Source organism: Canis lupus, chromosome X (genome assembly GCF_048164855.1).
Source record: "Canis lupus baileyi chromosome X, mCanLup2.hap1, whole genome shotgun sequence".
NCBI lineage: Eukaryota > Metazoa > Chordata > Mammalia > Carnivora > Canidae > Canis > Canis lupus.
Genome location: NC_132876.1, coordinates 109,596,884 through 109,608,889, shown reverse-complemented (window position 1 = coordinate 109,608,889; position 12,006 = coordinate 109,596,884). Strand labels below are relative to the sequence as shown.

The following is a 12,006-nucleotide window of genomic DNA, read 5'->3' as shown; positions in this document are numbered from 1 at the left end:
ACCTGAGCCAAAGGCAGATGCTTAATCGACTGAGCCACCCAGGTGCCCCCTGACTCTTGGTTTCAGCTCAGATCGTGGTCTGGGGTCATGAGATAGAGCCCTGTGTCTCAGGCTCCCTGCTCAGCGGGGCATCTGCTTCTCTCCTTCTCCCTCTGCCTCTGCCCCTCTTGTTCATGCGCTTACTCTCTCTCTCAAATAAATAAAAAAAAATCTTTAAAAAAAAGTAAAGTGCCTTTTAAAATCTGACATTTCATGAGCGATTTGAAAAAAAAATTGATCTGCTAATTGTACATTTCTGGGCAGCAGTGAGTTTTCACCCATGCTTCAACACCTGCCTCTCTCTGGGGCCTTTTGTTTGCCCCTGACACCTCTCCTCTCCCCAGACCCTCACCCCTGCACACATGTGCTAGACCTGTGATTTTCAGAAGCCATCCCCAGAACTGGGTATGAATCCATGACAAAGCTACCACCTGTCTATAAAGTGCCAAGGAAAAGAAGGCCAACGCTGTGAGTCTTCCAGTAAGCTAAATTTGTCCAATCTTTAAACTCAGAGATTATTTCCACCAGGTGATGGCATTTGCTTTTTAAAATGTCCTTAATTAGTAAAATAAAAGTCAGCAGTCCTTCGAATGAAAAGCCTTTTCTGTGTCTTTGAATTCCAAAGAACATGAACAACCTCGGGGAGAGATGACTCAAGCCTGGGGAGGTGGGGAGCGCCACTGCAGGTCACCACGCAGCTAAATAAAGCGGCTTCTCCGGCTCTAAATCAGGGCTCTCTGTGCACTGACACCTCATCCTTAGCTTGTCACCACCAGATCCAATTACCCTCTAACGGGGCCCACCAACCTCACTCCTAAGTGCTCATCGTTTTTCTCCTGTAATGAATCCAAGGTAGCGGGAGGTGGACCGGGCCCAGGTGTCCACATCAGGCCTTAACAAGGGCCCATGGCTAGAGAAGGAGCTTGGGAACTCAAATTTCCTCCTTAATAAGGTATAGTTTTGTCTCCAGTGCTTTTAGTATGGCAAGGGAGTTACTTGAGCATGGTTTTCCCACAGGTCATAGATCCCTCTGGATATTTACAAGTCAAACGGAAGCCATAGCCAGGCTCTGCCAATCTGTGAGCCCGGGGCCAGTGGGCAGAGGGCACTGCAGGCCAAATAAATGCCATGTGCCATCTGAGACTGCGTGTCACCTGCTCCCTTCTTGCTTCCACATTCATTCGTGGCAGGGAGGCCTTGGCTGAGCACAGTACAGAAGTGACCAAGTTTACTGTGTAAGTCTCTCTGCCGCCTATAGGCTACTTACTATACCGCATTTGCATTCTTCAAGCTGCCAGTGGTCTCAGCATGTAGCAAAAGTAGAGATGCCCGAGCCATGGGGCTGAAAGTAGACCACAGGAGACCTGAGCACAGAGGTGGGCAATCAAAATACCAGAGCAGGATGTGCTGCGTCTGCGCGCAGGTGAGCTTCTGGGGCTGGTCACAGGTCCGCGCAGGTAGCTGGCACAGTGACCCTCTCTGAGCCAAGAGTCATTCAAACACACTTGCTAAACACCCAAACGTCCCCCTGCTCATCTTACCTGTCAGTTACTTTTCCTTGCTGCTGGCTGATGGCTGCAGGTGGCTCAGGCAGGATGGCACTGCTCACTCTTTGTGTTTTTGAATCATTCGCACAGCCAAATACATCGCTCCCAAGAGGTTAAGCAACATGTATCACCATCGCCCCACTTTGCTTAGCTTAACCTCCGCCTGTTCCTTTAGTATTCATGAGCGTTTTCCTACTGGCACTTTGAACGTTTATTGCTTTTGCTCTTATCAGATGTGACAAGGTAAAAGAGGTTTGCAGAACCTATCAAAACTAAGCATGAGCCCGGCCAGCCCAACAGACTGCCGAAGATCGGGACTGCCCTGATCGGGGCTGAGCGGGCAGAGGGAAGTGCCCTGGTTTGGGTGCGGCCTAATGTTTCTAACCGTGAACGTCCGTCAGTGAACATCATCAGTATACATTCAGCACCGGACTTTTAGAAGTGCCCAGAAGGACAAGGCCTTGCCATCAGCCCAACTCCTCCAGGACTGCAAGGTGATTTTGAAACCAGTCCTGGCTGCCAGCTTGACCTCATTTACTCAGTGCAAACCTAGACTGTGAGCCCTAACAGTCTTAGGTGAGAGGTGGGGAGTCACACGTGGCCCTGCAGGGAGAGTTCTGGCATAGAACCTCTTCTGAATGAACTGGAGCCAAGGCCGAGTGTCCCGAAGTGCAGGGAGGACACCAAAAATGCTCAGAGGACTGACTAGGTTCAAGACCCAAAGTTCAAGATGTCTCACTTCCTTGGAATAAAGCACATGACCCTCTTTTGCTTTTTGCAGTCACACTGGAGACATGCATATTGCTTCTCAAACAATCCTGATATAAACTGGCGTGTAATCATGACCTGTGTCCCTGGATAGGAGCCAGAGCTTCTTTTAACAGCTTTATTGAGGTATAATTTGTATACCATAAAATTCACCCCTGTTAAGCGTACAACTTACCAATTTTTAGTAAGTTTACAGAGTTGGGTAACCATCACCACAATCCAGTTTCAGAACCTTTCCAGGATCTCAAATTAATGAGCTCTTAATAGCACTCCCAGGGTATCAGTAGGGAAGTGCTTCTGCATTTCCTGGTTCACAGGAGCCAAAGGCCAGGAGGCATCCATGAGAGATTTGAGGATAAGATGAAGTTAGATTCATTCATGTGCTCCAAGCCAGTTCCATGTCCTAAGTCCATCGACTTTATAGCTAGCAACACTTGGCCCCTAGATGGATGGCAATGTCAAGTGTGTATCTGTGGATCAGGTTGGAAAGACAGGTGAGAAATTCCCAGCTTTTCTATGTGAGGAGGGGGTGATGTCCACATAAAGGGGTGGAAGTGGGAAAAGTGGGATGAGAGCTGAATAGAACAGGGAACAACGGTCGACGGAGGCAAGCAACAGGGGAGAAACAAGAAGGGTTGCTTCTAAGTCAATCAGCTCCAACAACTAGATGGCTTAGTTCCTGAGCTGCTTCCCACCTGAGGGCCCGCTGCTGTGTGCTTCAGCGGGAAAGAGTCGGAAAATCTCTGCGGTATTGAGGTGTAATAATAAATCCTGCCATGCCGTGGGAACTACAATATATGGCATAATAAAAGTAAATGTTATGGCACTTGACTTCTCGGCCTATAATCTCCCATTCAATCGGAGCAGAGATTCTTCCGTCAGCAAGAGAAAACTGGACAATTTAATTTTCATTTCTATTCATGCACAGGCCTGCTCTGGAGCTCATCCACGTTTCCTATTATGTTACTTGAAATATGGCGGTGTAGTTTGATACACAGTATCTCAAACCGACATCAACAACATCGTTTTAGACCAACTGATTTCATTCTAAATTACTGTGGGGCTGACAGATGCTGGTAGCTGCCCACACGAGATCTGAAAAAGCCATGTTCTCTAATTCAATATTATAATAATTTAAAATTATAGCTTTATTAAGAGGAAACAGATTTATTTATAGCTAACACTGATGATTTCTAATGGCTTTCAGGGCTGTATTCGGCTATTCATGCAGCCCACATTTGGACAGCTTCAATTGTTTGAGTCACTAACAAAACATTCTGGTACAAATAATTTCCTTCTTGATTCAAAGCAATGAACAAGTGCTACAAAAGCAGAGACACAAAGCAGCCCTGAAGGGAGGCAGTTCCTCTGCAGTGTCCTATTCTCCTTGACCAACCCACCTGTGACAGTATTTCTGCATTTGGGCCTGAAGACATTCTGCTTAAAATCCTTTCATCCCTTGGTCTCTGAGATGTTGCCAGATTCCTCTTTTCCCTTAGATAGGGACTTTTGTGAATGGTTTGGTCTTTTTTTTTTTTTTTTTAAATGGTTTGGTCTTTAAGATCTAGGTCCTTCTTTCTCTTCTTCCATGCTAAGGATTTTATCTTCCTGACTTAACTATCCCTTCTAAGCAAACAACAGCCTTAATAATAAGCATTTCTATCACTGAGCAGCCCATCAAGTGATTTTTACAGAACTCTGGAAGACAAGGTAGGAAAGTTGGGAGGGATGTTAGTTCCCTTCATCAATAAAGAAGCTACAGCCCAGAGAGTCTGTATAAATTACGGAACGTTTCCTGGCCTGGAGGCAGCAGCCTGCACTCACACATGGGGCTGTCTATAGGTGCCAGCCCTGCGTTATGTCGCCTGGAAGGTCCTAATGTCTACCTGCAATCCTTGCTGGCCTCTACAACGTCGACCCTCCCCAGCCTTGGCCTTCCAGCTTCCGCCTCATCCAGCACTGACTAGATCTCAAAGTCAACACACTTAAATAAATCCACATTCCCCTCCACGCCAGTCCCCCCGCCAGACATGCTTATTTCTACCCAAGTCATTTTTCCCCTACCCTCAAACCTCACAGCTGACACAGTATTCTCTCCTCCTCCCTCCTCCTAAATCCAGCCTGTGCCTGAGGCCTGGTAATAATTCTCTCGAGTTGCTGCTTCCCCATCCAGCCCTTCTTTCACAATCCTATGGCGAGGCTTAATGTGGGCTCTCTCTTAACTGCCTCAAGCCCAAACTATCAAATAACCTGACTCCTTGACGCCCATCTTTCCTTCATCTGACTGGTCTCATAGAGCTCCATCAGTTAGTATCTAAATGCTTAGACCCAATCCCGCCAGTTTGGTGTCAACCCAGCACCTGCCGAATAAATTACAGAGGCATCCCCTTCCTAACGAGTCCCGCCCAGACCTCTGTGCCCAGGGCAGCTCCCTCCGTGTGGGCACGAAGCCTCTCCTGCAGCTGATCTGTGCTCAGTTACCAGCACGCCCCATGGGATCTCCCTGCCTGCCTCTGCCTCAGCGAACCCAACTTCTAGATCCAGATAAGTCTGCCCCCCCTCCCCCCTCACCGATGGAGCCTGCCCTAGCACCCTGGGCACCAAGGAGCATCCCCAACTCTCACTGACATTACTTTCTGCCACTCAGTGGTCAGACAGACCGTTGCTGTCACCTCACTTTCCATTTGCTGTCCCAGCAGCCAAAACAGACCCGAAGCTGCTGGGAGGCAGGACCTGTGCATGAGGGCCTTGCCCTTGAGTGGGTACTCAAGTATTTAGTGGCTGATTCCATGGCTGCTGATCATCATTTCTTGCAACGCAAATAATATGTGTTACATTATTAGCTTGAGGAATTACAGCCTTCTGGGATTAACGTCTTCTTGCTAAGTGAGAGCAAACTAAGCCTCAGCAGCTCTTTCTGGGCTCCCAGATAGACACAACTGGTACTGTTTCCACGAATGAAGAGCTTTCATAGACAAAGACACTTTGATCAAGGCCCCCACCATTTTCAAACTAGCTCGTCAGACTGAGAAATATGAAATTCCTATTTTGGTGAGAGCCACCTGAGTCATCTCCAGACCCAAAGAAAACAAGAGCCAAAGGCCAATGCTTTCACAGGCAAGGCACAGCTCTGTGTATTCTGGGGGAGGGAGAACACCTCCCTTCCCGTGGGAGGCCCCACGTTACTGGTTATCGTGCCTTAAAATGTGGGCCCTTAAAATGTTAAACCACAGTAGCAAGACCAAAACTTCAGCAGGCTCATTCTGATGATTCCTTCTCATTCATAGCCAATTACTGCTCCGCTCTGCCCTTTAACCAGGTCAAAAGTCCAGCAGGCCAGCATTTCTATTATTATTCCATCAGCCCAAGCTGTCAGAAGCCCTTGGTCATGCTTCCTGACTGAGCTTCTCAAAGGCTGAGGATGTGCAACAGTCTCTGGAGACAGAGCAAATATTTTTGGTCTTTAGAGTTACAGTGACACATCCTACCACTAAGTCTTCTCAAGATCAGACCAGAGACTGCAAGTCAGCAGTTGCAAAGATGCAACTCTATTAGCAGGTTCAGGAAAAAACAAAAACAAAAACAGCACCCCAAAGAGGAGTAATCCCAGGTGATGAGAAGGCTCACGTTAGGCACTCTGGTGCCTCTTATGAGCCTGCCAGTGGTCAGATGTTTGTTTCTAAATTGAGCAGCCAATGCAAAAGATGCTGGAAATCTTCCGTGTCAAATCAGTCCCTAAGAGTGGCTGCCAGAGGTTAGGGAAGGGGTGGGGAAGAGGAGGGAGGTGGGTACAGTTATAAAAAGGCAACAGGGGGGGATCCTGATGGCTATGGAATGTTCTGTATCTTGGCCATGGAGGTAGATACACAAACCTACACATGTGACAAAACTGCAAAGAACTAAAGACGCACAAGTACTAGTAAAACTGGGGAACCTGGTGGACGTGTCCATGTCAATATCCTGGTTGGGATCTCACGCTATAGGTTCATTATGATGTTACCATTGAGAGAAAAAGGGTAACGGGTATGTAATTCTCTCTGTATTACTTCTTACAACTGCATGTCAATCTCTAATTATTTCAAAAGAAAAGCATTGAATTAAAAAGGCAAATTCCAAAATGTAGCCCTATTAATGTAGAATATTGTGACCATGACAGGAACAAATAAAAGATGTAAAGCTAATAAAAAAAAATAGTTACTGAATCTAGACTTCTTAAAAGGGCTGTCATCCAAGTCAGACCAACAGTGGCATCAACCAGCACATGCAACCTCATGCCACCTGCGCACATCCCCAAAAGACCCTCCAACAAAACTTGTGTACCCACAGAGACTTTAACTACCTTCCCCTTTATCAAAGAGTGCTACCTTAACCTTTGAAAAACTTACCCACATTCTTAACTAAGTGGTAATTTTCATGCCAGAGCTCATTTTAAATTCAAACTCAAAACACTGAGTGCTGTGACTACAACGAACTCTGCCATTCTTCATTTTCACCCATTCACCTTTTTTTCCACTAAATAGGTATATCACTAGAAAATATGAATGTAAGTGCTAACGCCCACTTCTACAAAAGGTTTATTTATCACTTCTTTTCATTAGACTGTTCTCCTGAGGTCAGGGAGATTAGAAATCCCAGGCAATCTGTTTTAATGTGGAAACCACCATCACTTCCCCTTCTTTATAAAACTGTGACATTTAAAACCAACCATGGGCTATTAGCCTTTCACTGAAATGGCTGTGTTAGTTCTCATCAGGCTGCTTAAGAAGGCAAGTCAAACTCTGAAGTTCTCTTAAAATTTTGCAAAGAGAAGCCAGAAAGCTCTCCTTACTCACCGATGTCATTGCTGCGGTCCGAGAGATCCTTGTCCAGGATGCCAGAGATCGAACTGCCCACCAAGTCAATCTTTGGACCGTCACCCCTACATTAAAAACACAAGTCCAAGCATTTAAAAATTGGTGTGTGCCCTTGTCATTTTGTCAGCTTTCTTGCTGCACGCGCATTAAGGAGCGTGCTGTGCATGGGGCGGGTGGCACTGTCGCCTGCGCCTGTGAGGGAGCCAGTGGGAGCCAATGACCTATCCAACCACATGGGCCTTGGTGAAACCGGCTGACAGACTGGATGCCCACCTCTCCAGCACACATTTTCAGAGATGGCTATTTTAATAATGACTGTTCAGCAATACACCTTTAGCCACAAACCCTCCTGCTGGTACACAGGGTACAGCGTAGGGCCTTCTCCCGCCCCATGGCCAAATAAGCACCAGCAAATGATAACTGGGAGCTTTCCTTTTAAGGAGCAAGGAATTTAGCCAATGCTGCTTGTCAAAGGTCGGCTACTTTTAACCTTGAGAAAAAGGTTTTCTGGCCTGAGGCGGAGGAATCAGCCAGGCTGTTGACAGGCACAGGGGGTTGAGTTTAAGATCTGGCAGCCTGAAGGCTGGCGCTGGGGCACAAGCCTGTAAAATTAGACAGCTCTTGGGTGGGTGCCCCCATGCCCATCAGGACACGAGTGACTTCCCTCTGTATCTGGGCTAGGAACAGCCCCAAGGAATGGGAATAGGCCTCTGAGATGATGAGAGAAGTAGCTCACTCATGCATGAACAGAAGGTTCCTCCAAATTCCCCCAAAAGGGCAGTTCTCTAGTCCCTTTCAGGGGGATGAGCCCTGAGTGAGATTATCTGAGGTTTATGATGGTAGTGAAAGCGGAAAAGATCCTCACCCATAAAGTGAGAGGGAGAAGCCAAGCAGTCATTCTGGGAAAGCAACAGAAATAATCCACCTCATGGCTCTTGGCAGTCATCATGGCCTGAAGCCAAACCACACAATGAGTAGCAGAGTTACTCAAAGGAGAGCGCCTGTCTGATACCTATCATGCAGAGGGGATTGAGAGGGCCAAGCCAGGTAGTTCCTACTCTGGAGGGGCTCATGGTCTAAATGCGAGAAAGACAGACAGACACAGGCCCACATGGCACAGGCTATGCAAGAGACAGGCATATCAAAGTCATCTGGAAAGGACTGGATCAGGGCAGGGGACCTGTGTGGTATGGCAAGGGGCATGCAGGGGAGGTGGCATTCCAGCCGGGCCATGGAAGAAAAGGGAGAGAGGGCATATCAGGAGGAGGTGCAGTAAAGCCAGGACCCCAGGTGGGTGGGAGTGCCTGGTGTGGCCAGGGGTCCTGGGGCTAAAGCCTGAGGTCCCCAGAGGGTAGTGAGAGCAGAAAGGTCAGCAGAGTCAGACTGCCAGGCTGAATACTAGAGGGTTCTGTTTGTCCTGGGGGTAATGGGGAATGGAAGGATAGCTGAGCAGGAGACCTGTAAGCCTGGGGACAAGGGAGGGACTCAACAGGGCCGAACCCAGTGTCTTTGCACAAGAAGGGCCGGTGGTAGTGGCATTCAGCGAGATTCGCATGTCCTTGTGATGGTGGAGGAGGCCCAGTGGAAGGAGGCAAGCCCCCGTCAGTTCCCAAGCAAACAAGCCTGATCTGTAACCTCCAGTGTAACGTCAAGTACCCTCAACAGAAGACAAGCAGAGGTAAGAACTCCAGGGTGACAGGGCTGGGCCGAATGGCCTGACTGCCACCAAGACAAAACATAGCTCTCACGCTGTGGGTGTGTATTATGAGACTTCCTGGGCTTTTCAGAGCTCAGCCGAAGTAAAAGTTCAAGAAGAGCGTGGACTACTGCGCTTGGAAGGGGGAAGCAGCTTGAGCTTCAGAGCAGAGCCTTTATTTCCCACCTCAGCCCCGTCTCCTAGGGCCTTGGGGGCCCCCAGGCCAGGCTGCTGGAGCAGAGCCCCTCTCCATGCCCAGCCACCAAAGGGCAGGTCCCATAGGACTCTCTCCCTCGAGCAGACCCCAAGCCAACAGCAACAATGAGACTGAGGAAATTCATTTCAAAACATTCTGCTGGCAGGGCCCCAGTGGCTACTAGTTTGAATGTAACCTTCTGGATGAAATGTTTTGTAAATGCACCATTATTTGTAGGAAAAGCATTTTCATTTTTAAAAGTTCTCAAGGGCTCTCAATCTTATTATTTTCTAACTACAGAGTCGGAATGGTTTGGTGCTGTCATTCCCCAAACTAACACAACTCAAATTATACCCAGGGCCAGACAGTCCTGTCCTTTTGGGAACACAAGGACCAAAACCTGTGAGAACATGTGTTCTGTTCAGGGAGAAAGGTCATTCAGGCAACAAAAGTCCAGTTAATAAAAAAAAAAAAAAGTCCAGTTAATTCCACTGGGCTTTTTTTTTTCCCAAGGGGAAAACTGGTTTGAGGTGACACCATGGCGGGTGGCTGGGCAGAGAATCCGAGGGTGTGCTGGTGGGAGAACGAGCTTTATGTAGCAGCTAATGATCTGTATCTCAGAACAGCTCAGCTTGGTTGCTTCTGAACATTTGGTTTATTCGTGCATTTTGGTAACTATGAATCTTTGGAGCCGCCACTTCCCTCTTTGATTTGACAGCTAGAAGCTTCCAGTTAAATGTGAGCCTATCTTGAGGGACTGTAGAGAACCCTACTGCTCATTACTGTGCTCATCTTATCTTGGGCTATATTACTTTTCTACCTTTATTTTCTCCCTTACTGTCACTCTCAACTATTTTATTCTTGTAGATGCATTTTGGAAAGTTACCACAAAGCCTTTGGGGAATGGTTCAGGGTAAAAAGAAGTAATTTCTAAGAATAGGGTGTATATCAATAGCATTTAAAATGGGCATCTGCTTTGGCCCAGTTCTGGGAGGCTATGCTAAAGAAATAGTCTGAAATGCCCAAGTGGGTTTTGTAGATCAAATAAGACCACAGTCTTATTTGTAATAAAGAAAAATTAACACTGAAATCTTTCATGAAGAGGGGAACAGTTGAGTAACCTATATTTGGTGGACTTTTATATAGTCATGAAAATGATATTTAGAAACACATTATGACAAGAAGGACAAAGGCTGATATTACAGTGGCAAAGGACAGCAGCAAGTTAAAATGACCCACTCTTCCATGCACATATACCCACATGCCCTGCTTGGGTATCAGGAAGGGGGATTGTTATTTAAGACTGGAAAAATATTTACAGTGACTATTCCTGGATAATGTGATGGGTGATTTTTAGCACCCAGCTCAGCACCTGGTACCTGGCAGGGGCTCAAAAACACTTGTGGAATCAATGAATATTTGCCTTTGTTCTGAAATGGGAATGCATCATGTATTTTTGTACAATAGATGCAATTTTTCCCCCAAAAGCTGTAGGATACTCAGTATGATCCTAACTAAATAAAACCAATGAAAAACAAACCAAATCATACACAGGGGACAAGATGGAAAATAAATTGTCCAAAATGTTAATAATAGTTGTCTCTGGGATAAGACTATAAGTAAAATTTTTCCTTCATTAAAATTCACTTTTAACAACAGAGACCCATACAATTCAGGCAGCTTATGTTCTCTCTCCTTTCTCCGCAGGAGTATTGCCAAGGTCAAAGGTGAGATGGTCTGGCCCTTGCCTACATACTCCTTTAAGAACCTCCCTGACCACAGGTGCCCCTGTCATCACCTGTGACCACATCTGGAGCTCACCTGGGAACCAGGTGGGGGTGTGTGGAGTTATAAATCCTAGACCAAGAGGTCTAAGCCATGAGGGAACACCTGAAGAAAGGAAGTACCATCCCTGAGCGACCTGTCCCCAGATGCTAAAGCACCAGCTGCACTGATAGGAAGGAGCTTAGGATCCCCCCGTCTCTCTGAGCCTTGATCCCGAATGCCAAGAGCCAGACACAGGCTTTCGGCTGAAATTATCTTCTATACAGGGCCAGAAGCAAGCCTATTTTGAAAACACAGTAGGTGTCGTTTAAAAAAGGTTCTGATCCTTCCAAGTAAGGAAGCTGCAGCTGGTGTTTTGACAGTGTTCAGACTGTGGGTGTGGAAGCGTTTTACAATGTCTATTTGTAAATGCTTTTCACTGTATTTATAGACTCTTACAACAATGCTAATGAATTTCAGTTCTGAAAAATACCAGAATTTCTGAAATTCTCCAAAGCACATGCTTGGAGTGGCTGACACCCAATGAGGCTGCAGCCCTCGATGGTCTCTGCTCTCCTCCAGTCTGCCCGACACATGGCTACCATTTTGGTAAAAAGGATGTTACTAAATCCAACGAGAAAAGAAAAACCCAGTCCTCTAGCCCCCAAGAGGGTTTATGTATGCTGAGTTTCTATGCCCACAGCTGTTGGATAAAAGGGGAAAATAAAAGAAAGCAGGCATATTACCATATAGTCAAAGATACCAGAACAAGGTTGCCCTTACTCCTTTCTGATTTTTAAATCCAAATGGTGCTGTTGTCTCGTATTTTTCTCAGCAGTTTTGGTTATGGACCCTCGAAACATGTGACTTGGACAGGCGACTGGCAGGGAAGTCTCCTTGCCCTACTGGACAGGGAGCCTAAATTGCAGATAATGGGTTGACTAGCTCAAGGACACCAGTAGGAATAAGTGGAAACTACCATGGCATAGAAATAAGAGCAGCAGCTACTGACCACTGACTGCCAATCGTGAGCTAGGCACCAGGACAACCTCCTATTGTCTGTTATTCGATGGTCACATCCATCTCTTTAAGTATCTACTCTGCATGGTGGACACGGAGCCACACTGCCCGGAGTCCCCTCTG

General features: G+C 46.8%; 1 protein-coding gene across 16 annotated transcripts in view; it reads right to left on the bottom strand.

Annotated features, from left to right (window-relative positions):
- The window catches only part of SH3KBP1 (SH3 domain containing kinase binding protein 1), a 339,164-nt gene that overhangs the window by 26,620 nt on the left and 300,538 nt on the right, over positions 1–12,006 (bottom strand). For all 16 annotated transcript variants that reach the window (XM_072817106.1, XM_072817109.1, XM_072817113.1 and 13 more), the window contains one exon: positions 7,187–7,272. In XM_072817106.1, the coding sequence (XP_072673207.1) occupies positions 7,187–7,272 (86 nt within the window). The remainder of the gene's footprint in view (positions 1–7,186; positions 7,273–12,006) is intronic.